This window comes from Oncorhynchus nerka, linkage group LG5 (genome assembly GCF_034236695.1).
Source record: "Oncorhynchus nerka isolate Pitt River linkage group LG5, Oner_Uvic_2.0, whole genome shotgun sequence".
Taxonomy (NCBI): domain Eukaryota; kingdom Metazoa; phylum Chordata; class Actinopteri; order Salmoniformes; family Salmonidae; genus Oncorhynchus; species Oncorhynchus nerka.
In genome coordinates, this window is record NC_088400.1 from 4,376,920 (window position 1) to 4,403,183 (window position 26,264).

Here is a 26,264-nt window from a genome sequence, read left to right on the forward strand (position 1 = left end):
CCAGACACAGGGCCAGACACAGGGCCAGACACAGGGCCAATCACAGGGCCAGACACAGGGCCAGACACAGGGCCAGACACAGGGCCAGACACAGGGCCAGACACAGCCAGACACAGGGCCAGACCAGACACAGGGCCAGACACAGGGCCAGACACAGGGCCAGACACAGGGCCAGACACAGAGCCAGACACAGAGCCAGACACAGGGCCAGGCACAGGGCCAGACACAGGGCCAGACACAGGGCCAGACACAGAGCCAGACACAGGGCCAGACACAGGGCCAGGCACAGGGCCAGGCACAGGGCCAGACACAGAGCCAGACACAGGGCCAGACACAGGGCCAGACACAGGGCCAGACACAGGGCCAGACACAGGGCCAGACACAGAGCCAGACACAGGGCCAGACACAGGGCCAGACACAGAGCCAGACACAGGGCCAGACACAGGGCCAGACACAGGGCCAGACACAGGGCCTGTTTAGGTTGTTTGCTCAAGGGCACAGCAGAAAGAATGACTGCAGCCTCATGCTTTTTCATGTTTATTTTGTTGTTGTTGGTGTTTGTCATGTTCCAGGTTGTAGGAGAGGTTTTCTGACGTCAGCGAGATTTCCCGGATATATACATCTTCAATAAATCAGTTTTTTTTCCCTCTGTGTTTTGATGATTTTCTTGTCTTCCCACCCTTTTCAGACCTGAGGAAGAACTTTGAGGAGGAGCCAATGGGGAAGGAAGTCTCGTTGAACCAGGAAGTGTTGTTACGCTGTCATCCTCCAGAGGGCGTACCACCAGCTGAGGTGAGAGATGGACTGTTGTCCCATTCTCTACTTTTTTTTCCAATTCTTTTTTTAAATAATCATGAATTTCAAAGCACTTCAAACATAAAGCTACACAGAGAGATGTACAACAAGACCGTAGATCAGTGCCTCTTCAAGGAGTGGTCTCTTCCTCTTCAAGGAGTGGTCTCTTCCTCTTCAAGGAGTGGTCTCTTCCTCTTCAAGGAGTGGTCTCTTCCTCTTCAAGGAGTGGTAGAGAGGTCCCTGCCTTCCAATAAGCTTCATCCTCCTCTTCAAGGAGTGGTAGAGAGGACCCTGCCTTCCAATGAGCTTCATCCTCCTCTTCAAGGAGTGGTAGAGAGGTCCCTGCCTTCCAATAAGCTTCATCCTCTTCTTCAAGGAGTGGTAGAGAGGTCCCTGCCTTCCAATAAGCTTCATCCTCCTCTTCAAGGAGTGGTAGAGAGGACCCTGCCTTCCAATGAGCTTCATCCTCTTCTTCAAGGAGTGGTAGAGAGGTCCCTGCCTACCAATAAGCTTCATCCTCTTCTTCAAGGAGTGGTAGAGAGGACCCTGCCTTCCAATAATTATATCTCTAATTATTATCCCTTATTGATTTCTGATCACTTTTTCATCATAGGGGGGTAGGCAGTATATCACAGTGTTGAGTCTCATCCCTCAGGGCTTGGTCTCAGGGCTGGGGCTCTCGGGACTGGGGCTCTCAGGGCTGGGTCTCAGGGCTTGTTCTCAGGACTGGGGCTCTCAGGGCTGGGTCTCAGGGCTGGTTCTCAGGACTGGGGCTCTCAGGACTGGGGCTCTCAGGACTGGGGCTCTCAGGACTGGGGCTTTCAGGCCTTAGTACTTACTGGCAAATCTGCAGGTTCATCCCCAACTACTCAGACAGCACAGGGACTAACTACCCGGAACAGCTAGCTACTCTGAAACAGTATAGGAATACATTGTTACATTGTACCAGCACAAGAAGCTATGATAGGTAATCACACAGCATAGACCAGTAGAAGAATAGCAAGCTCCACTGTCTTTGGGACAACTTAGGGACCACTGTCTGTGGGACACTTAGGCACCACTGTCCGTGGGACACTTAGGCACCACTGTCTGTGGGACAACTTAGGGACCACTGTCCATGGGACCCTTAGGGACCACTGTCCGTGGGACAGCGTATCTACCACTGTCTGTGGGACAAGTTAGGGACCACTGTCTGTGGGACAAGTTAGGGACCACTGTCAGTGGGACACTTAGGGACCACTGTCCGTGGGACACTTAGGGACCACTGTCCGTGGGACACTTAGGGACCACTGTCCGTGGGACACTTAGGCACCACTGTCCGTGGGACACTTAGGCACCACTGTCCGTGGGACACTTAGGCACCACTGTCCGTGGGACACTTAGGCACCACTGTCCGTGGGACACTTAGGCACCACTGTCCGTGGGACACTTAGGCACCACTGTCCGTGGGACACTTAGGCACCACTGTCCGTGGGACACTTAGGCACCACTGTCCGTGGGACACTTAGGCACCACTGTCCGTGGGACACTTAGGCACCACTGTCTGTGGGACACTTAGGGACCACTGTCTGTGGGACAAGTTAGGCACCACTGTCTGTGGGACAAGTTAGGCACCACTGTCCGTGGGACACTTAGGGACCACTGTCCGTGGGACACTTAGGGACCACTGTCCATGGGACACTTAGGGACCACTGTCTGTGGGACAACGTATCGACCACTGTCTGTGGGACAAGATAGGGACCACTGTCCGTGAGACACTTAGGGACCACTGTCCGTGGGACACTTAGGGACCACTGTCCATGGGACACTTAGGGACCACTGTCCGTGGGACACTTAGGGACCACTGTCCATGGGACACTTAGGGACCACTGTCCGTGGGACACTTAGGGACCACTGTCCATGGGACACTTAGGGACCACTGTCCGTGGGACACTTAGGGACCACTGTCTGTGGGACAACGTATCGACCACTGTCTGTGGGACAAGATAGGGACCACTGTCCGTGAGACACTTAGGGACCACTGTCCATGGGACACTTAGGGACCACTGTCCATGGGACACTTAGGGACCACTGTCCGTGGGACACTTAGGGACCACTGTCCATGGGACACTTAGGGACCACTGTCCGTGGGACACTTAGGGACCACTGTCTGTGGGACACTTAGGGACCACTGTCCGTGGGACACTTAGGGACCACTGTCTGTGGGACAGCGTATCGACCACTGTCTGTGGGACAAGTTAGCGACCACTGTCCATGGGACACTTAGGGATCACTGTCCGTGGGACAAGTTAGGGACCACTGTCCATGGGACACTTAGGGACCACTGTCTGTGGGACACTTAGGGACCACTGTCTGTGGGACACTTAGGGACCACTGTCCGTGGGACACTTAGGGACCACTGTCCGTGGGACACTTAGGGACCACTGTCCGTGGGACACTTAGGGACCACTGTCCGTGGGACACTTAGGGACCACTGTCCATGGGACACTTAGGGACCACTGTCCGTGGGACACTTAGGGACCACTGTCCTTAGGGACCACTGTCCGTGGGACACTTAGGGACCACTGTCCATGGGACACTTAGGGACCACTGTCCGTGGGACACTTAGGGACCACTGTCCATGGGACACTTAGGGACCACTGTCTGTGGGACACTTAGGGACCACTGTCTGTCCGTGGGAGGGACCACTGTCCGTGAGACACTTAGGGACCACTGTCCGTGGGACACTTAGGGACCACTGTCCGTGGGACACTTAGGGACCACTGTCCATGGGACACTTAGGGACCACTGTCCGTGGGACACTTAGGGACCACTGTCCATGGGACACTTAGGGACCACTGTCCGTGGGACACTTAGGGACCACTGTCCGTGGGACACTTAGGGACCACTGTCTGTGGGACACTTAGGGACCACTGTCCGTGGGACACTTAGGGACCACTGTCTGTGGGACAGCGTATCGACCACTGTCCATGGGACACTTAGGGACCACTGTCTGTGGGACACTTAGGGACCACTGTCTGTGGGACACTTAGGGACCACTGTCCGTGGGACACTTAGGGACCACTGTCCGTGGGACATTTAGGGACCACTGTCCGTGGGACAGCGTAGAAACCAGTAGCAGAATAACCAGAATGTTTTTTGAATAGTACAGGGACAGTCAGACGTGTTCATAAATGGCACCCTATTCCCTACATAGTGCACTACTATGGGCTCTGGTCAAAGGTAGGGCACTACTATGGGCTCTGGTCAAAAGTAGGGCACTACTATGGGCTCTGGTCAAAAGTAGGGCACTACTTTGGGCTCTGGTCAAAAGTAGGGCACTATATATGGAATAGGGTGCCATTTCAGACACTGCATGGAGCAACAGCAGAAAAAGCCAGACACTGTCCAGCAGGATATGGCATAAGCTAGCTAGCTAGAGAACATTATGTTTGTTCCAGCCACTCAATAGCTAGCCAGAGGACAGGATGTAACAGCAATGTCATCTAGCTAGCCAGAGAACAGTATGGTCGTTAGAGCCACTCCATTAGAGTTCTGGGACTCTAAACAACAACAAGCTAGCTAGCCAGAGAACATTATGGTTGTTAGAGCCACTCCATTAGAGTTCTGGGACTCTAAACAACAACAAGCTAGCTAGCTAGCTAGAGAACATTATGGTTGTTAGAGCCACTCCATCAGAGTTCTGGGACTCTAAACAACAACAAGCTAGCTAGCCAGAGAACAGTATGGTCGTTAGAGCCACTCCATTAGAGTTCTGGGACTCTAAACAACAACAAGCTAGCTAGCTAGCCAGAGAACATTATGGTTGTTAGAGCCACTCCATTAGAGTTCTGGGACTCTAAACAACAACAAGCTAGCTAACCAGAGAACATTATCGTTGTTAGAGCACTCCATCAGAGTTCTGGGACTCTAAACAACAACAAGGTAGCTAGCTAGCTAGAGAACATTATGGTTGGTAGAGCCACTCCATTAGAGTTCTGGGACTCTAAACAACAACAAGCTAGCTAACCAGAGAACATTATCGTTGTTAGAGCACTCCATCAGAGTTCTGGGACTCTAAACAACAACAAGCTAGCTAGCTAGCTAGAGAACATTATGGTTGGTAGAGCCACTCCATTAGAGTTCTGGTACTCTAAACAACAATAAGCTAGCTAGCCAGAGAACAGTATGTTTGTTCCAGCCACTCAATAGCTAGCCAGAGGACAGGATGTAACAGCAATGTCATTCTGCTCTGCCAGGTTTGTGTAGGAGCAGCTGGGAGCATGTGAGGAAAGCTAGCCCCTGTCCAACAGCAGAGACAGAACATCGGTTCTGTTGGAGACAACAAGGTTCAGGGACCGTCACAGTAGCAATAGGACCGGAGGTGGTCAGGAGGACACAGCACACGGACAGAGAGTAGCAGAGAAACAGCCAGAAAAGATCTGACAAATCACACGGACTGCAGAGGAAACCTGACAGAGACATAGCTACTCTCACAGGGATTAGACTGGACATAAATTGACAGAGACATAGCTACTCTCACAGGGATTAGACTGGACATAACCTGACAGAGACATAGCTACTCTCACAGGGATTAGACTGGACATAACCTGACAGAGACATAGCTACTCTCACTGGGATTAGACTGGACATAACCTGACAGAGACACAGCTACTCTCACAGGGATTATACTGGACATAACCTGACAGAGACATAGCTACTCTCACAGGGATTATACTGGACATAACCTGACAGAGACATAGCTACTCTCACAGGGATTATACTGGACATAACCTGACAGAGACATAGCTACTCTCACAGGGATTAGACTGGACATAACCTGACAGAGACATAGCTACTCTCACAGGGATTATACTGGACATAACCTGACAGAGACATAGCTACTCTCACAGGGATTATACTGGACATAACCTGACAGAGACACAGCTACTCTCACAGGGATTATACTGGACATAACCTGACAGAGACATAGCTACTCTCACAGGGATTAGACTGGACATAAATTGACAGAGACATAGCTACTCTCACAGGGATTAGACTGGACATAACCTGACAGAGACATAGCTACTCTCACAGGGATTCGACTGGACATAACCTGACAGAGACACAGCTACTCTCACAGGGATTAGACTGGACATAACCTGACAGAGACACAGCTACTCTCACAGGGATTAGACTGGACATAACCTGACAGAGACATAGCTACTCTCACTGGGATTAGACTGGACATAACCTGACAGAGACACGTGTAGAATTCACAATGTTTATCTACCTCTGAAAGGATTTACTGAATACCTTCCCCCTGTCTGTGTCTGTAATAATGTCATCTCACCAGCGGGCCCATAGTCCTCTGGGCCGGGGACGGGGACAGGGACGTCCCTCTGTCTGTCCCTGGTTGTGAACATGAAAACACACAGTTTGTTTGAAGCTTCCTGTTATTTTCAGGTGGAGTGGCAGAGGAACGAGCACGTGATCGACCCGGTAAGCGAGCCCAACTTCTTGGTGACTGGGGACCGTAATCTGATCATCAAACAGGCCAGGCTGGCGGACACGGCCAACTACACCTGCGTGGCCAAGAACATTGTGGCTCGACGCAGGAGCTCCCCCGCCACCGTTCTGGTCTACGGTATGTACACACAGAGATATGTACACACACACACAGATATGGATATACACACAGAGATACGTACACACACACACACACATATATGTACACACACACACACATACATGTACACACACACACACACACACACACACACACACACACACACACACACACACACACACACACACACACACACACACACATATATGTATATGTACACACACACATACATGTACACACACACAAAAGCACACACACACACAAACAAACACACACAGACACGTACAGACACACACATGCACACGCGCACACACACACACACACACACACACACACACACACACACACACACACACACACACTAGGGTAGACAGGGGTTAATGCTTTGTCCAGAGGTTTGGTGACCTACGATTGGGAGCTTCAGAGCAGATCCAAAGAAACAAGAGTTCTGCTGAGAGGTTTGATTATGTTGTGACTGAGTGGCAAGCCTGTATGAACTTTTCAATCACACACACGTGCCTACGCATACGTAGTGCACACACACACACACACACACACACACACACACACACACACACACACACACACACACACACACACACACACACACACACACACACACACATTCATGTGTTTTATATGATGTTAGATAGTTCTGCCAGCAGAAAGGCAAACAGGTACAGAAACCACCTCAAATCTTCCAGTATCTTTATAGTAACAACTAGTCTACACAGACACAGACAGCTGATATAGTAACAACTAGTCTACACAGACACAGACAGCTGATATAGTAACAACTAGTCTATACAGACAGCTGATATAGTAACAACTAGTCTACACAGACAGCTGATATAGTAACAACTAGTCTACACAGACAGCTGATATAGTAACAACTAGTCTATACAGACACAGACAGCTGATATAGTAACAACTAGTCTATACAGACAGCTGATATAGTAACAACTAGTCTATACAGACAGCTGATATAGTAACAACTAGTCTACACAGACACAGACACAGACAGCTGATATAGTAACAACTAGTCTACACAGACACAGACACAGACAGCTGATATAGTAACAACTAGTCTACACAGACACAGACACAGACAGCTGATATAGTAACAACTAGTCTATACAGACAGCTGATATAGTAACAACTAGTCTATACAGACAGCTGATATAGTAACAAATAGTCTATACAGACAGCTGATATAGTAACAACTAGTCTATACAGACAGATGATATAGTAACAACTAGTCTATACAGACAGCTGATATAGTAACAACTAGTCTATACAGACAGCTGATATAGTAACAACTAGTCTATACAGACAGCTGATATAGTAACAACTAGTCTATACAGACAGCTGATATAGTAACAACTAGTCTATACAGACAGCTGATATAGTAACAACTAGTCTATACAGACAACTGATATAGTAACAACTAGTCTACAGAGACACAGACACAGACAGCTGATATAGTAACAACTAGTCTACACAGACACAGACACAGACAGCTAATATAGTAACAACTAGTCTACACAGACACAGACAGCTGATATAGTAACAACTAGTCTACACAGACACAGACAGCTGATATAGTAACAACTAGTCTATACAGACACAGACAGCTGATATAGTAACAACTAGTCTATACAGACAGCTGATATAGTAACAACTAGTCTATACAGACACAGACACAGACAGCTGATATAGTAACAACTAGTCTATACAGACAGCTGATATAGTAACAACTAGTCTACACAGACACAGACACAGACAGCTGATATAGTAACAACTAGTCTATACAGACAGCTGATATAGTAACAACTGGTCTATACAGACACAGACAGCTGATATAGTAACAACTAGTCTACACAGACACAGACACAGACAGCTGATATAGTAACAACTAGTCTACACAGACACAGACACAGACAGCTGATATAGTAACAACTAGTCTACACAGACACAGACAGCTGATATAGTAACAACTAGTCTACACAGACACAGACAGCTGATATAGTAACAACTAGTCTACACAGACACAGACACAGACAGCTGATATAGTAACAACTAGTCTACACAGACACAGACACAGACAGCTGATATAGTAACAACTAGTCTATACAGACACAGACAGCTGATATAGTAACAACTAGTCTATACAGGCACAGACAGCTGATATAGTAACAACTAGTCTACACAGACACAGACAGCTGATATAGTAACAACTAGTCTACACAGACAGCTGATATAGTAACAACTAGTCTACACAGACAACTGATATAGTAACAACTAGTCTATACAGACAGCTGATATAGTAACAACTAGTCTACACAGACACAGACAGCTGATATAGTAACAACTAGTCTTTACAGACAGCTGATATAATAACAACTAGTCTACACAGACAGCTGATATAGTAACAACTAGTATACACAGACACAGACAGCTGATATAGTAACAACTAGTCTATACAGACAGCTGATATAGTAACAACTAGTCTATACAGACAGCTGATATAGTAACAACTAGTCTATACAGACACAGACACAGACAGCTGATATAGTAACAACTAGTCTACACAGACACAGACAGCTGATATAGTAACAACTAGTCTATACAGACACAGACACAGACAGCTGATATAGTAACAACTAGTCTACACAGACACAGACAGCTGATGTAGTAACAACTAGTCTATACAGACACAGACAGCTGATATAGTAACAACTAGTCTATACAGACAGCTGATATAGTAACAACTAGTCTATACAGACACAGACACAGATAGCTGATATAGTAACAACTAGTCTATACAGACATCTGATATACTAACAACTAGTCTATACAGACACAGACACAGACAGCTGATATAGTAACAACTAGTCTATACAGACAGCTGATATAGTAACAACTAGTCTACACAGACAGCTGATATAGTAACAACTAGTCTATACAGACACAGACACAGACAGCTGATATAGTAACAACTAGTCTATACAGACAGCTGATATAGTAACAACTAGTCTATACAGACAGCTGATATAGTAACAACTAGTCTACACAGACACAGACAGCTGATATAATAACAACTAGTCTATACAGACACATACACAGACAGCTGATATAGTAACAACTAGTCTATACAGACAGCTGATATAGTAACAACTAGTCTACACAGACACAGACAGCTGATATAGTAACAACTAGTCTATACAGACACAGACAGCTGATATAGTAACAACTAGTCTATACAGACAGCTGATATAGTAACAACTAGTCTATACAGAGACAGACACAGACAGCTGATATAGTAACAACTAGTCTATACAGACAGCTGATATAGTAACAACTAGTCTATACAGACACAGACACAGACAGCTGATATAGTAACAACTAGTCTATACAGACAGCTGATATAGTAACAACTAGTCTACACAGACACAGACAGCTGATATAGTAACAACTAGTCTATACAGACACAGACACAGACAGCTGATATAGTAACAACTAGTCTATACAGACACAGACAGCTGATATAGTAACAACTAGTCTACACAGACACAGACAGCTGATATAGTAACAACTAGTCTACACAGACACAGACACAGACAGCTGATATAGTAACAACTAGTCTACACAGACACAGACAGTTGATATAGTAACAACTAGTCTACACAGACACATACAGCTGATATAGTAACAACTAGTCTACACAGACACAGATAGCTGATATAGTGACAACTGGTCTACACAGACACAGACACAGACAGCTGATATAGTAACAACTAGTCTATACAGACACAGACAGCTGATATAGTAACAACTAGTCTATACAGACAGCTGATATAGTAACAACTAGTCTATACAGACACAGACACAGACAGCTGATATAGTAACAACTAGTCTATACAGACAGCTGATATAGTAACAACTAGTCTACACAGACACAGACACAGACAGCTGATATAGTAACAACTAGTCTATACAGACACAGACACAGATAGCTGATATAGTAACAACTAGTCTATACAGACATCTGATATACTAACAACTAGTCTATACAGACACAGACACAGACAGCTGATATAGTAACAACTAGTCTATACAGACAGCTGATATAGTAACAACTAGTCTACACAGACAGCTGATATAGTAACAACTAGTCTATACAGACACAGACACAGACAGCTGATATAGTAACAACTAGTCTATACAGACAGCTGATATAGTAACAACTAGTCTATACAGACAGCTGATATAGTAACAACTAGTCTACACAGACACAGACAGCTGATATAATAACAACTAGTCTATAGTCTACACAGACAGCAGACACATACACAGACAGCTGATATAGTAACAACTAGTCTATACAGACAGCTGATATAGTAACAACTAGTCTACACAGACACAGACAGCTGATATAGTAACAACTAGTCTATACAGACACAGACAGCTGATATAGTAACAACTAGTCTACACAGACAGCTGATATAGTAACAACTAGTCTATACAGAGACAGACACAGACAGCTGATATAGTAACAACTAGTCTATACAGACAGCTGATATAGTAACAACTAGTCTATACAGACACAGACACAGACAGCTGATATAGTAACAACTAGTCTATACAGACAGCTGATATAGTAACAACTAGTCTACAGACAGACACAGACAGCTGATATAGTAACAACTAGTCTATACAGACACAGACACAGACAGCTGATATAGTAACAACTAGTCTATACAGAGCTGATATAGTAACAACAGACAGCTGATATAGTAACAACTAGTCTACACAGACACAGACAGCTGATATAGTAACAACTAGTCTACACAGACACAGACACAGACAGCTGATATAGTAACAACTAGTCTATACAGACACAGCTGATATAGTAACAACTAGTCTACAGACACACAGACACAGACAGCTGATATAGTAACAACTAGTCTATACAGACACAGACAGCTGATATAGTAACAACTAGTCTACACAGACACAGACAGCTGATATAGTAACAACTAGTCTATACAGACACAGACAGCTGATATAGTAACAACTAGTCTATACAGACAGCTGATATAGTAACAACTAGTCTATACAGACACAGACACAGACAGCTGATATAGTAACAACTAGTCTATACAGACAGCTGATATAGTAACAACTAGTCTATACAGACACAGACACAGACAGCTGATATAGTAACAACTAGTCTATACAGACAGCTGATATAGTAACAACTGGTCTATACAGACACAGACACAGACAGCTGATATAGTAACAACTAGTCTATACAGACACAGACAGCTGATATAGTAACAACTAGTCTACACAGACACAGACACAGACAGCTGATATAGTAACAACTAGTCTATACAGACACAGACAGCTGATATAGTAACAACTAGTCTACACAGACAGCTGATATAGTAACAACTGATATAGTAACAACTAGTCTATAACAGACACAGACAGCTGATATAGTAACAACTAGTCTACACAGACACAGACAGCTGATATAGTAACAACTAGTCTATACAGACAGCTGATATAGTAACAACTAGTCTATACAGACACAGACAGCTGATATAGTAACAACTAGTCTATACAGACACAGACAGCTGATATAGTAACAACTAGTCTACACAGACAGCTGATATAGTAACAACTAGTCTACACAGACAGCTGATATAGTAACAACTAGTCTACACAGACACAGACAGCTGATATAGTAACAACTAGTCTATACAGACAGCTGATATAGTAACAACTAGTCTATACAGACACAGACAGCTGATATAGTAACAACTAGTATACACAGACACAGACAGCTGATATAGTAACAACTAGTCTATACAGACAGCTGATATAGTAACAACTAGTCTACACAGACAGCTGATATAGTAACAACTAGTATACACAGACACAGACAGCTGATATAGTAACAACTAGTCTATACGGACACAGACAGCTGATATAGTAACAACTAGTCTACACAGACACAGACAGCTGATATAGTAACAACTAGTCTATACAGACACAGACACAGACAGCTGATATAGTAACAACTAGTCTATACAGACACCGACACAGACAGCTGATATAGTAACAACTAGTCTATACAGACAGCTGATATAGTAACAACTAGTCTACACAGACACAGACAGCTGATATAGTAACAACTAGTCTACACAGACACAGACAGCTGATATAGTAACAACTAGTCTACACAGACACAGACAGCTGATATAGTAACAACTAGTCTATACAGACACAGACACAGACAGCTGATATAGTAACAACTAGTCTATACAGACACAGACACAGACAGCTGATATAGTAACAACTAGTCTATACAGACAGCTGATATAGTAACAACTAGTCTACACAGACACAGACAGCTGATATAGTAACAACTAGTATACACAGACACAGACAGCTGATATAGTAACAACTAGTCTATACAGACAGCTGATATAGTAACAACTAGTCTACACAGACACAGACAGCTGATATAGTAACAACTAGTCTATACAGACACAGACACAGACAGCTGATATAGTAACAACTAGTCTACACAGACACAGACAGCTGATATAGTAACAACTAGTATACACAGACACAGACAGCTGATATAGTAACAACTAGTCTACACAGACACAGACAGCTGATATAGTAACAACTAGTCTATACAGACACAGACACAGACAGCTGATATAGTAACAACTAGTCTACACAGACAGCTGATATAGTAACAACTAGTATACACAGACACAGACAGCTGATATAGTAACAACTAGTCTATACAGACACAGACACATACAGCTGATATAGTAACAACTAGTCTACACAGACACAGACAGCTGATATAGTAACAACTAGTCTACACAGACACAGACAGCTGATATAGTAACAACTAGTCTATACAGACACAGACACAGACAGCTGATATAGTAACAACTAGTCTATACAGACACAGACAGCTGATATAGTAACAACTAGTATACACAGACACAGACAGCTGATATAGTAACAACTAGTCTATACAGACAGCTGATATAGTAACAACTAGTCTACACAGACACAGACAGCTAATATAGTAACAACTAGTCTATACAGACACAGACACAGACAGCTGATATAGTAACAACTAGTCTATACAGACACCGACACAGACAGCTGATATAGTAACAACTAGTCTATACAGACAGCTGATATAGTAACAACTAGTCTACACAGACACAGACAGCTGATATAGTAACAACTAGTCTACACAGACACAGACAGCTGATATAGTAACAACTAGTCTATACAGACACAGACACAGACAGCTGATATAGTAACAACTAGTCTATACAGACAGCTGATATAGTAACAACTAGTCTACACAGACACAGACAGCTGATGTAGTAACAACTGGTCTATACAGCCACAGACACAGACAGCTGATATAGTAACAACTAGTCTACACAGACACAGACAGCTGATATAGTAACAACTAGTATACACAGACACAGACAGCTGATATAGTAACAACTAGTCTATACAGACACTGACACAGACAGCTGATATAGTAACAACTAGTCTACACAGACACAGACAGCTGATATAGTAACAACTAGTACACACAGACACAGACAGCTGATATAGTAACAACTAGTCTACACAGACACAGACAGCTGATATAGTAACAACTAGTCTACACAGACACAGACAGCTGATATAGTAACAACTAGTCTACACAGACACAGACAGCTGATGTAGTAACAACTGGTCTATACAGACACTGACACAGACAGCTGATATAGTAACAACTAGTCTACACAGACACAGACAGCTGATATAGTAACAACTAGTATACACAGACACAGACAGCTGATATAGTAACAACTAGTCTATACAGACACAGACACAGACAGCTGATATAGTAACAACTAGTCTATACAGACACAGACAGCTGATATAGTAACAACTAGTATACACAGACACAGACAGCTGATATAGTAACAACTAGTCTATACAGACAGCTGATATAGTAACAACTAGTCTACACAGACACAGACAGCTAATATAGTAACAACTAGTCTATACAGACACAGACACAGACAGCTGATATAGTAACAACTAGTCTATACAGACACCGACACAGACAGCTGATATAGTAACAACTAGTCTATACAGACAGCTGATATAGTAACAACTAGTCTACACAGACACAGACAGCTGATATAGTAACAACTAGTCTACACAGACACAGACAGCTGATATAGTAACAACTAGTCTATACAGACACAGACACAGACAGCTGATATAGTAACAACTAGTCTATACAGACAGCTGATATAGTAACAACTAGTCTACACAGACACAGACAGCTGATATAGTAACAACTAGTATACACAGACACAGACAGCTGATATAGTAACAACTAGTCTATACAGACACTGACACAGACAGCTGATATAGTAACAACTAGTCTACACAGACACAGACAGCTGATATAGTAACAACTAGTACACACAGACACAGACAGCTGATATAGTAACAACTAGTCTACACAGACACAGACAGCTGATATAGTAACAACTAGTCTACACAGACACAGACAGCTGATATAGTAACAACTAGTCTACACAGACACAGACAGCTGATGTAGTAACAACTGGTCTATACAGACACTGACACAGACAGCTGATATAGTAACAACTAGTCTACACAGACACAGACAGCTGATATAGTAACAACTAGTATACACAGACACAGACAGCTGATATAGTAACAACTAGTCTATACAGACACAGACACAGACAGCTGATATAGTAACAACTAGTCTATACAGACACAGACACAGACAGCTGATATAGTAACAACTAGTCTATACAGACACAGACAGCTGATATAGTAACAACTAGTATACACAGACACAGACAGCTGATATAGTAACAACTAGTCTACACAGACACAGACAGCTGATATAGTAACAACTAGTCTACACAGACACAGACAGCTGATATAGTAACAACTAGTCTACACAGACACAGACAGCTGATATAGTAACAAATAGTCTACACAGACACAGACAGCTGATATAGTAACAACTAGTCTACACAGACACAGACACAGACAGCTGATATAGTAACAACTAGTCTACACAGACACAGACAGCTGATATAGTAACAACTAGTCTATACAGACACAGACACAGACAGCTGATATAGTAACAACTAGTCTACACAGACACAGACAGCTGATATAGTAACAACTAGTCTATACAGACACAGACAGCTGATATAGTAACAACTAGTCTACACAGACACAGACACAGACAGCTGATATAGTAACAACTAGTCTACACAGACACAGACAGCTGATATAGTAACAACTAGTCTATACAGACAGCTGATATAGTAACAACTAGTCTACACAGACACAGACAGCTGATATAGTAACAACTAGTCTATACAGACACAGACACAGACAGCTGATATAGTAACAACTAGTCTATACAGACAGCTGATATAGTAAGAACTAGTCTATACAGACACAGACACAGACAGCTGATATAGTAACAACTAGTCTATACAGACACAGACAGCTGATATAGTAACAACTAGTCTACACAGACAGCTGATATAGTAACAACTAGTCTACACAGACAGCTGATATAGTAACAACTAGTCTACACAGACACAGACAGCTGATATAGTAACAACTAGTCTATACAGACACAGACAGCTGATATAGTAACAACTAGTCTATACAGACAGCTGATATAGTAACAACTAGTCTACACAGACAGCTGATATAGTAACAACTAGTCTACACAGACACAGACAGCTGATATAGTAACAACTAGTATACACAGACACAGACAGCTGATATAGTAACAACTAGTCTATACAGACAGCTGATATAGTAACAACTAGTCTACACAGACACAGACAGCTGATATAGTAACAACTGGTCTATACAGCCACAGACACAGACAGCTGATATAGTAACAACTAGTCTACACAGACACAGACAGCTGATATAGTAACAACTAGTATACACAGACACAGACAGCTGATATAGTAACAACTAGTCTACACAGACACAGACAGCTGATATAGTAACAACTAGTATACACAGACACAGACAGCTGATATAGTAACAACTAGTCTATACAGACACAGACACAGACAGCTGATATAGTAACAACTAGTCTATACAGACAGCTGATATAGTAACAACTAGTCTACACAGACACAGACAGCTGATATAGTAACAACTAGTCTATACAGACACAGACACAGACAGCTGATATAGTAACAACTAGTATACACAGACACAGACACAGACAGCTGATATAGTAACAACTAGTCTATACAGACACAGACAGCTGATATAGTAACAACTAGTCTATACAGACACAGACAGCTGATATAGTAACAACTAGTCTACACAGACACAGACACAGACAGCTGATATAGTAACAACTAGTCTATACAGACACAGACAGCTGATATAGTAACAACTAGTCTATACAGACACAGACACAGACAGCTGATATAGTAACAACTAGTCTACACAGACACAGACAGCTGATATAGTAACAACTAGTCTACACAGACACAGACAGCTGATATAGTAACAACTAGTCTACACAGACACAGACAGCTGATATAGTAACAACTAGTATACACAGACACAAACAGCTATACAGACACAGACACAGACAGCTGATATAGTAACAACTAGTCTACACAGACACAGACAGCTGATATAGTAACAACTGATACAGACACAGACAGTTGATATAGTAACAACTAGTATACACAGACACAGACAGCTGATATAGTAACAACTAGTCTACACAGACACAGACAGCTGATATAGTAACAACTAGTCTATACAGACACAGACACAGACAGCTGATATAGTAACAACTAGTCTACACAGACACAGACAGCTGATATAGTAACAACTAGTCTACACAGACACAGACACAGACAGCTGATATAGTAACAACTAGTATACACAGACACAGACAGCTGATATAGTAACAACTAGTCTATACAGACACAGACACAGACAGCTGATATAGTAACAACTAGTCTAACACAGAAGCTGATATAGTAACAACTAGTCTACACAGACACAGACAGCTGATATAGTAACAACTAGTCTACACAGACAGACACAGACAGCTGATATAGTAACAACTAGTCTACACAGACACAGACAGCTGATATAGTAACAACTAGTCTACAGACACAGACACAGACAGCTGATATAGTAACAACTAGTCTATACAGACACAGACACAGACAGCTGATATAGTAACAACTAGTCTACACAGACACAGACAGCTGATATAGTAACAACTAGTCTACACACAGACACAGACAGCTGATATAGTAACAACTAGTCTACACAGACACAGACAGCTGATATAGTAACAACTAGTCTACACAGACACAGACAGCTGATATAGTAACAACTAGTCTACACAGACACAGACACAGACAGCTGATATAGTAACAACTAGTCTACACAGACACAGACAGCTGATATAGTAACAACTAGTCTATACAGACACAGACACAGACAGCTGATATAGTAACAACTAGTATACACAGACACAGACAGCTGATATAGTAACAACTAGTCTACACAGACACAGACAGCTGATATAGTAACAACTAGTCTACACAGACACAGACAGCTGATATAGTAACAACTAGTCTATACAGACACAGACACAGACAGCTGATATAGTAACAACTAGTCTATACAGACACAGACACAGACAGCTGATATAGTAACAACTAGTCTATACAGACACAGACAGCTGATATAGTAACAACTAGTCTACACAGACACAGACAGCTGATATAGTAACAACTAGTATACACAGACACAGACAGCTGATATAGTAACAACTAGTCTATACAGACACAGACACAGACAGCTGATATAGTAACAACTAGTCTATACAGACAGCTGATATAGTAACAACTAGTCTACACAGACACAGACAGCTGATATAGTAACAACTAGTCTACACAGACACAGACAGCTGATATAGTAACAACTAGTCTACACAGACACAGACAGCTGATATAGTAACAACTAGTCTACACAGACACAGACAGCTGATATAGTAACAACTAGTCTGATATAGTAACACAGACACAGACAGCTGATATAGTAACAACTAGTCTATACAGACACAGACACAGACAGCTGATATAGTAACAACTAGTCTACACAGACACAGACAGCTGATATAGTAACAACTAGTATACACAGACACAGACAGCTGATATAGTAACAACTAGTCTATACAGACACAGACACAGACAGCTGATATAGTAACAACTAGTCTACACAGACACAGACAGCTGATATAGTAACAACTAGTCTACACAGACACAGACAGCTGATATAGTAACAACTAGTCTACACAGACACAGACACAGACAGCTGATATAGTAACAACTAGTATACACAGACACAGACAGCTGATATAGTAACAACTAGTCTATACAGACACAGACAGCTGATATAGTAACAACTAGTCTACACAGACACAGACAGCTGATATAGTAACAACTAGTCTACACAGACACAGACAGCTGATATAGTAACAACTAGTCTACACAGACACAGACAGCTGATATAGTAACAACTAGTCTATACAGACACAGACACAGACAGCTGATATAGTAACAACTAGTCTATACAGACACAGACAGTATACACAGACACAGACAGCTGATATAGTAACAACTAGTCTACACAGACACAGACAGCTGATATAGTAACAACTATTCTCAGACACAGACAGCTGATATAGTAACAACTAGTCTACACAGACACAGACAGCTGATATAGTAACAACTAGTCTACACAGACACAGACAGCTGATATAGTAACAACTAGTCTACACAGACACAGACACAGACACAGACAGCTGATATAGTAACAACTGGTCTACACAGACAGCTGATATAGTAACAACTAGTCTACACAGACACAGACAGCTGATATAGTAACAACTAGTCTACACAGACACAGACAGCTGATATAGTAACAACTAGTCTATACACAGACACAGACAGCTGATATAGTAACAACTAGTCTATACAGACAGCTGATATAGTAACAACTAGTCTACACAGACACAGACAGCTGATATAGTAACAACTAGTATACACAGACACAGACAGCTGATATAGTAACAACTAGTCTACAGACAGACACAGACAGCTGATATAGTAACAACTAGTCTACACAGACACAGACAGCTGATATAGTAACAACTAGTCTACACAGACACAGACAGCTGATATAGTAACAACTAGTCTACACAGACACAGACACAGACACAGACAGCTGATATAGTAACAACTAGTCTACACAGACACAGACAGCTGATATAGTAACAACTAGTCTATACACAGACACAGACAGCTGATATAGTAACAACTAGTCAGACACAGACACAGACAGCTGATATAGTAACAACTAGTCTACACAGACACAGACAGCTGATATAGTAACAACTAGTCTACACAGACACAGACAGCTGATATAGTAACAACTAGTCTACAGACACAGACACAGACAGCTGATATAGTAACAACTAGTCTATACAGACACAGACAGCTGATATAGTAACAACTAGTCTATACAGACACAGACACAGACAGCTGATATAGTAACAACTAGTCTACACAGACACAGACAGCTGATATAGTAACAACTAGTCTACACAGACACAGACAGCTGATATAGTAACAACTAGTCTACACAGACACAGACAGCTGATATAGTAACAACTAGTATACACAGACACAGACAGCTGATATAGTAACAACTAGTCTATACAGACACAGACACAGACAGCTGATATAGTAACAACTAGTCTACACAGACACAGACAGCTGATATAGTAACAACTAGTCTATACAGACAGCTGATATAGTAACAACTAGTCTACACAGACACAGACAGCTGATATAGTAACAACTAGTCTATACAGACACAGACACAGACAGCTGATATAGTAACAACTAGTCTATACAGACACAGACACAGACAGCTGATATAGTAACAACTAGTCTACACAGACACAGACAGCTGATATAGTAACAACTAGTCTATACAGACACAGACACAGACAGCTGATATAGTAACAACTAGTCTACACAGACACAGACACAGACAGCTGATATAGTAACAACTAGTCTACACAGACACAGACAGCTGATATAGTAACAACTAGTCTACACAGACACAGACAGCTGATATAGTAACAACTAGTATACACAGACACAGACAGCTGATATAGTAACAACTAGTCTATACAGACACAGACACAGACAGCTGATATAGTAACAACTAGTCTACACAGACACAGACAGCTGATATAGTAACAACTAGTCTATACAGACACAGACACAGACAGCTGATATAGTAACAACTAGTCTACACAGACACAGACAGCTGATATAGTAACAACTAGTCTATACAGACACAGACACAGACAGCTGATATAGTAACAACTAGTCTATACAGACACAGACACAGACAGCTGATATAGTAACAACTAGTCTACACAGACACAGACAGCTGATATAGTAACAACTAGTCTACACAGACACAGACACAGACAGCTGATATAGTAACAACTAGTATACACAGACACAGACAGCTGATATAGTAACAACTAGTCTATACAGACACAGACACAGACAGCTGATATAGTAACAACTAGTCTATACAGACACAGACACAGACAGCTGATATAGTAACAACTAGTCTACACAGACACAGACAGCTGATATAGTAACAACTAGTCTATACAGACACAGACACAGACAGCTGATATAGTAACAACTAGTCTACACAGACACAGACAGCTGATATAGTAACAACTAGTATACACAGACACAGACAGCTGATATAGTAACAACTAGTCTATACAGACACAGACACAGACAGCTGATATAGTAACAACTAGTCTATACAGACAGCTGATATAGTAACAACTAGTCTACACAGACACAGACAGCTGATATAGTAACAACTAGTCTACACAGACACAGACAGCTGATATAGTAACAACTAGTCTACACAGACACAGACAGCTGATATAGTAACAACTAGTCTATACAGACACAGACACAGACAGCTGATATAGTAACAACTAGTCTACACAGACACAGACAGCTGATATAGTAACAACTAGTCTACACAGACACAGACAGCTGATATAGTAACAACTAGTCTATACAGACACAGACACAGACAGCTGATATAGTAACAACTAGTCTACACAGACACAGACAGCTGATATAGTAACAACTAGTCTACACAGACACAGACAGCTGATATAGTAACAACTAGTCTATACAGACACAGACACAGACAGCTGATATAGTAACAACTAGTCTACACAGACACAGACAGCTGATATAGTAACAACTAGTCTATACAGACACAGACACAGACAGCTGATATAGTAACAACTAGTCTACACAGACACAGACAGCTGATATAGTAACAACTAGTCTACACAGACACAGACAGCTGATATAGTAACAACTAGTCTACACAGACACAGACAGCTGATATAGTAACAACTAGTCTACACAGACACAGACAGCTGATATAGTAACAACTAGTCTATACAGACACAGACACAGACAGCTGATATAGTAACAACTAGTCTATACAGACACAGTAACAACAGACAGACACAGACAGCTGATATAGTAACAACTAGTCTACACAGACACAGACACAGACAGCTGATATAGTAACAACTAGTCTACACAGACACAGACAGCTGATATAGTAACAACTAGTCTATACAGACACAGACAGCTGATATAGTAACAACTAGTCTACACAGACACAGACAGCTGATATAGTAACAACTAGTCTACACAGACACAGACAGCTGATATAGTAACAACAGACAGACACAGACAGCTGATATAGTAACAACTAGTCTATACAGACACAGACACAGACAGCTGATATAGTAACAACTAGTCTACACATACACAGACAGCTGATATAGTAACTAGACAGACACAGACAGCTGATATAGTAACAACTAGTCTACACAGACACAGACAGCTGATATAGTAACAACTAGTCTATACAGACACAGACACAGACAGCTGATATAGTAACAACTAGTCTACAGACAGACAGCTGATATAGTAACAACTAGTCTACAGACACAGACACAGACAGCTGATATAGTAACAACTAGTCTATACAGACACAGACAGCTGATATAGTAACAACTAGTCTATACAGACACAGACAGCTGATATAGTAACAACTAGTCTACACAGACACAGACACACAGCTGATATAGTAACAACTAGTCTACACAGACACAGACAGCTGATATAGTAACAACTAGTCTACACAGACACAGACAGCTGATATAGTAACAACTAGTCTATACAGACACAGACAGCTGATATAGTAACAACTAGTCTACACAGACACAGACAGCTGATATAGTAACAACTAGTCTACACAGACACAGACAGCTGATATAGTAACAACTAGTCTATACAGACACAGACACAGACAGCTGATATAGTAACAACTAGTCTACACAGACACAGACAGCTGATATAGTAACAACTAGTCTATACAGACAGCTGATATAGTAACAACTAGTCTATACAGACACAGACACAGACAGCTGATATAGTAACAACTAGTCTACACAGACAGCTGATATAGTAACAACTAGTCTATACAGACACAGACAGCTGATATAGTAACAACTAGTCTACACAGACACAGACACAGACAGCTGATATAGTAACAACTAGTCTACACAGATACAGACAGCTGATAGTAACAACAGAGACACAGACACAGACAGCTGATATAGTAACAACTAGTCTATACAGACACAGACAGCTGATATAGTAACAACTAGTCTATACAGACACAGGCACAGACAGCTGATATAGTAACAACTAGTCTATACAGACACAGACAGCTGATATAGTAACAACTAGTCTACACAGACACAGACAGACACAGACAGCTGATATAGTAACAACTAGTCTACACAGACACAGACAGCTGATATAGTAACAACTAGTCTACACAGACACAGACAGCTGATATAGTAACAACTAGTCTACACAGACACAGACACAGACAGCTGATATAGTAACAACTAGTCTATACAGACACAGACAGCTGATATAGTAACAACTAGTCTATACAGACAGCTGATATAGTATAGTCTAACAACTAGTAACAACTACACAGACACAGACAGCTGATATAGTAACAACTAGTCTAACAACTAGTCTATACAGACACAGACAGCTGATATAGTAACAACTAGTCTAGTCTACAGACACAGACACAGACAGCTGATATAGTAACAACTAGTCTATACAGACACAGACAGCTGATATAGTAACAACTAGTATAGTAACAACAGACACAGACAGCTGATATAGTAACAGAAGCTGATATAGTAGTCTACACAGGCACAGACAGCTGACTAGTAACAACTAGTCTACACAGACACAGACAGCTATAGTAACAACTAGTCTACACAGACACAGACAGCTGATATAGTAACAACTAGTCTATACAGACACAGACAGCTGATATAGTAACAACTAGTCTACACAGACACAGACACAGACAGCTGATATAGTAACAACTAGTCTATACAGGCACAGACACAGACAGCTGATATAGTAACAACTAGTCTACACAGACAGCTGATATAGACAGTCAGACAGCTGATGTAGTAACAACTAGTCTACACAGACACAGCCAGCTGATATAGTAACAACTAGTCTACACAGACACAGCCAGCTGATATAGTAACAACTAGTCTATACAGACACAGGCACAGACAGCTGATATAGTAACAACTAGTCTATACAGACAGCTGATGTAGTAACAACTAGTCTGATATAGTAACAACTAGACACAGACAGCTGATATAGTAACAACTAGTCTATACAGACACAGACAGCTGATATAGTAACAACTGGTCTACACAGACACAGACACAGACAGCTGATATAGTAACAACTAGTCTATACAGGCACAGACACAGACAGCTGATATAGTAACATCTAATCTACACAGACACAGACACAGACAGCTGATATAGTAACAACTAGTCTATACAGACAGCGATGTAGTAACAACTAGTCTACACAGACACAGCCAGCTGATATAGTAACAACTAGTCTATACAGACACAGGCACAGACAGCTGATATAGTAACAACTAGTCTATACAGACACAGACAGCTGATCTAGTAACAACTAGTCTATACAGGCACAGACAGCTGATATAGTAACAACTAGTCTATACAGACACAGACAGCTGATATAGTAACAACTAGTCTATACAGGCACAGACACAGACAGCTGATATAGTAACATCTAATCTACACAGACACAGACACAGACAGCTGATATAGTAACAACTAGTCTATACAGACAGCTGATATAGTAACAACTAGTCTACACAGACACAGCCAGCTGATATAGTAACAACTAGTCTACACAGACACAGGCACAGACAGCTGATATAGTAACAACTAGTCTACAGACACAGACAGCTGATCTAGTAACAACTAGTCTACACAGACACACAGACAGCTGATATAGTAACAACTAGTCTACACAGACACAGACACAGACAGCTGATATAGTAACAACTAGTCTATACAGACAGACAGCTGATATAGTAACAACTAGTATACACAGACACAGACAGCTGATATAGTAACAACTAGTCTATACAGACACAGACAGCTGATATAGTAACAACTAGTCTACACAGACACAGACAGCTGATATAGTAACAACTAGTATACACAGACACAGACAGCTGATCTAGTAACAACTAGTCTACACAGACACAGACACAGACAGCTGATATAGTAACAACTAGTCTCACAGACACAGACAGCTGATATAGTAACAACTAGTCTATACAGACACAGACAGCTGATATAGTAACAACTAGTCTACACAGACACAGACACAGACAGCTGATATAGTAACAACTAGTCTATACAGACACAGACACAGACAGCTGATATAGTAACATCTAATCTACACAGACACAGACACAGACAGCTGATATAGTAACAACTAGTCTATACAGACAGCTGATGTAGTAACAACTAGTCTACACAGACACAGCCAGCTGATATAGTAACAACTAGTCTATACAGACACAGGCACAGACAGCTGATATAGTAACAACTAGTCTATACAGACAGCTGATGTAGTAACAACTAGTCTACACAGACACAGACAGCTGATATAGTAACAACTAGTCTACACAGACAGCTGATATAGTAACAACTAGTCTATACAGACACAGACAGCTGATATAGTAACAACTGGTCTACACAGACACAGACACAGACAGCTGATATAGTAACAACTAGTCTATACAGGCACAGACACAGACAGCTGATATAGTAACATCTAATCTACACAGACACAGACACAGACAGCTGATATAGTAACAACTAGTCTATACAGACAGCGATGTAGTAACAACTAGTCTACACAGACACAGCCAGCTGATATAGTAACAACTAGTCTATACAGACACAGGCACAGACAGCTGATATAGTAACAACTAGTCTATACAGACACAGACAGCTGATCTAGTAACAACTAGTCTACACAGACACAGACAGCTGATATAGTAACAACTAGTCTACACAGACACAGACACAGACAGCTGATATAGTAACAACTAGTCTATACAGACACAGACAGCTGATATAGTAACAACTAGTATACACAGACAC

General features: G+C 41.9%; 1 protein-coding gene across 1 annotated transcript in view; it reads left to right on the forward strand.

The window, feature by feature from the left end:
• The window catches only part of LOC135571845 (netrin receptor UNC5A-like), a 414,728-nt gene that overhangs the window by 183,616 nt on the left and 204,848 nt on the right, over nt 1–26,264 (forward strand). Inside the window, 2 exon segments of the mRNA XM_065019018.1 lie at nt 689–792; nt 6,241–6,421. Coding sequence (XP_064875090.1) covers nt 689–792; nt 6,241–6,421 — 285 coding nt within the window.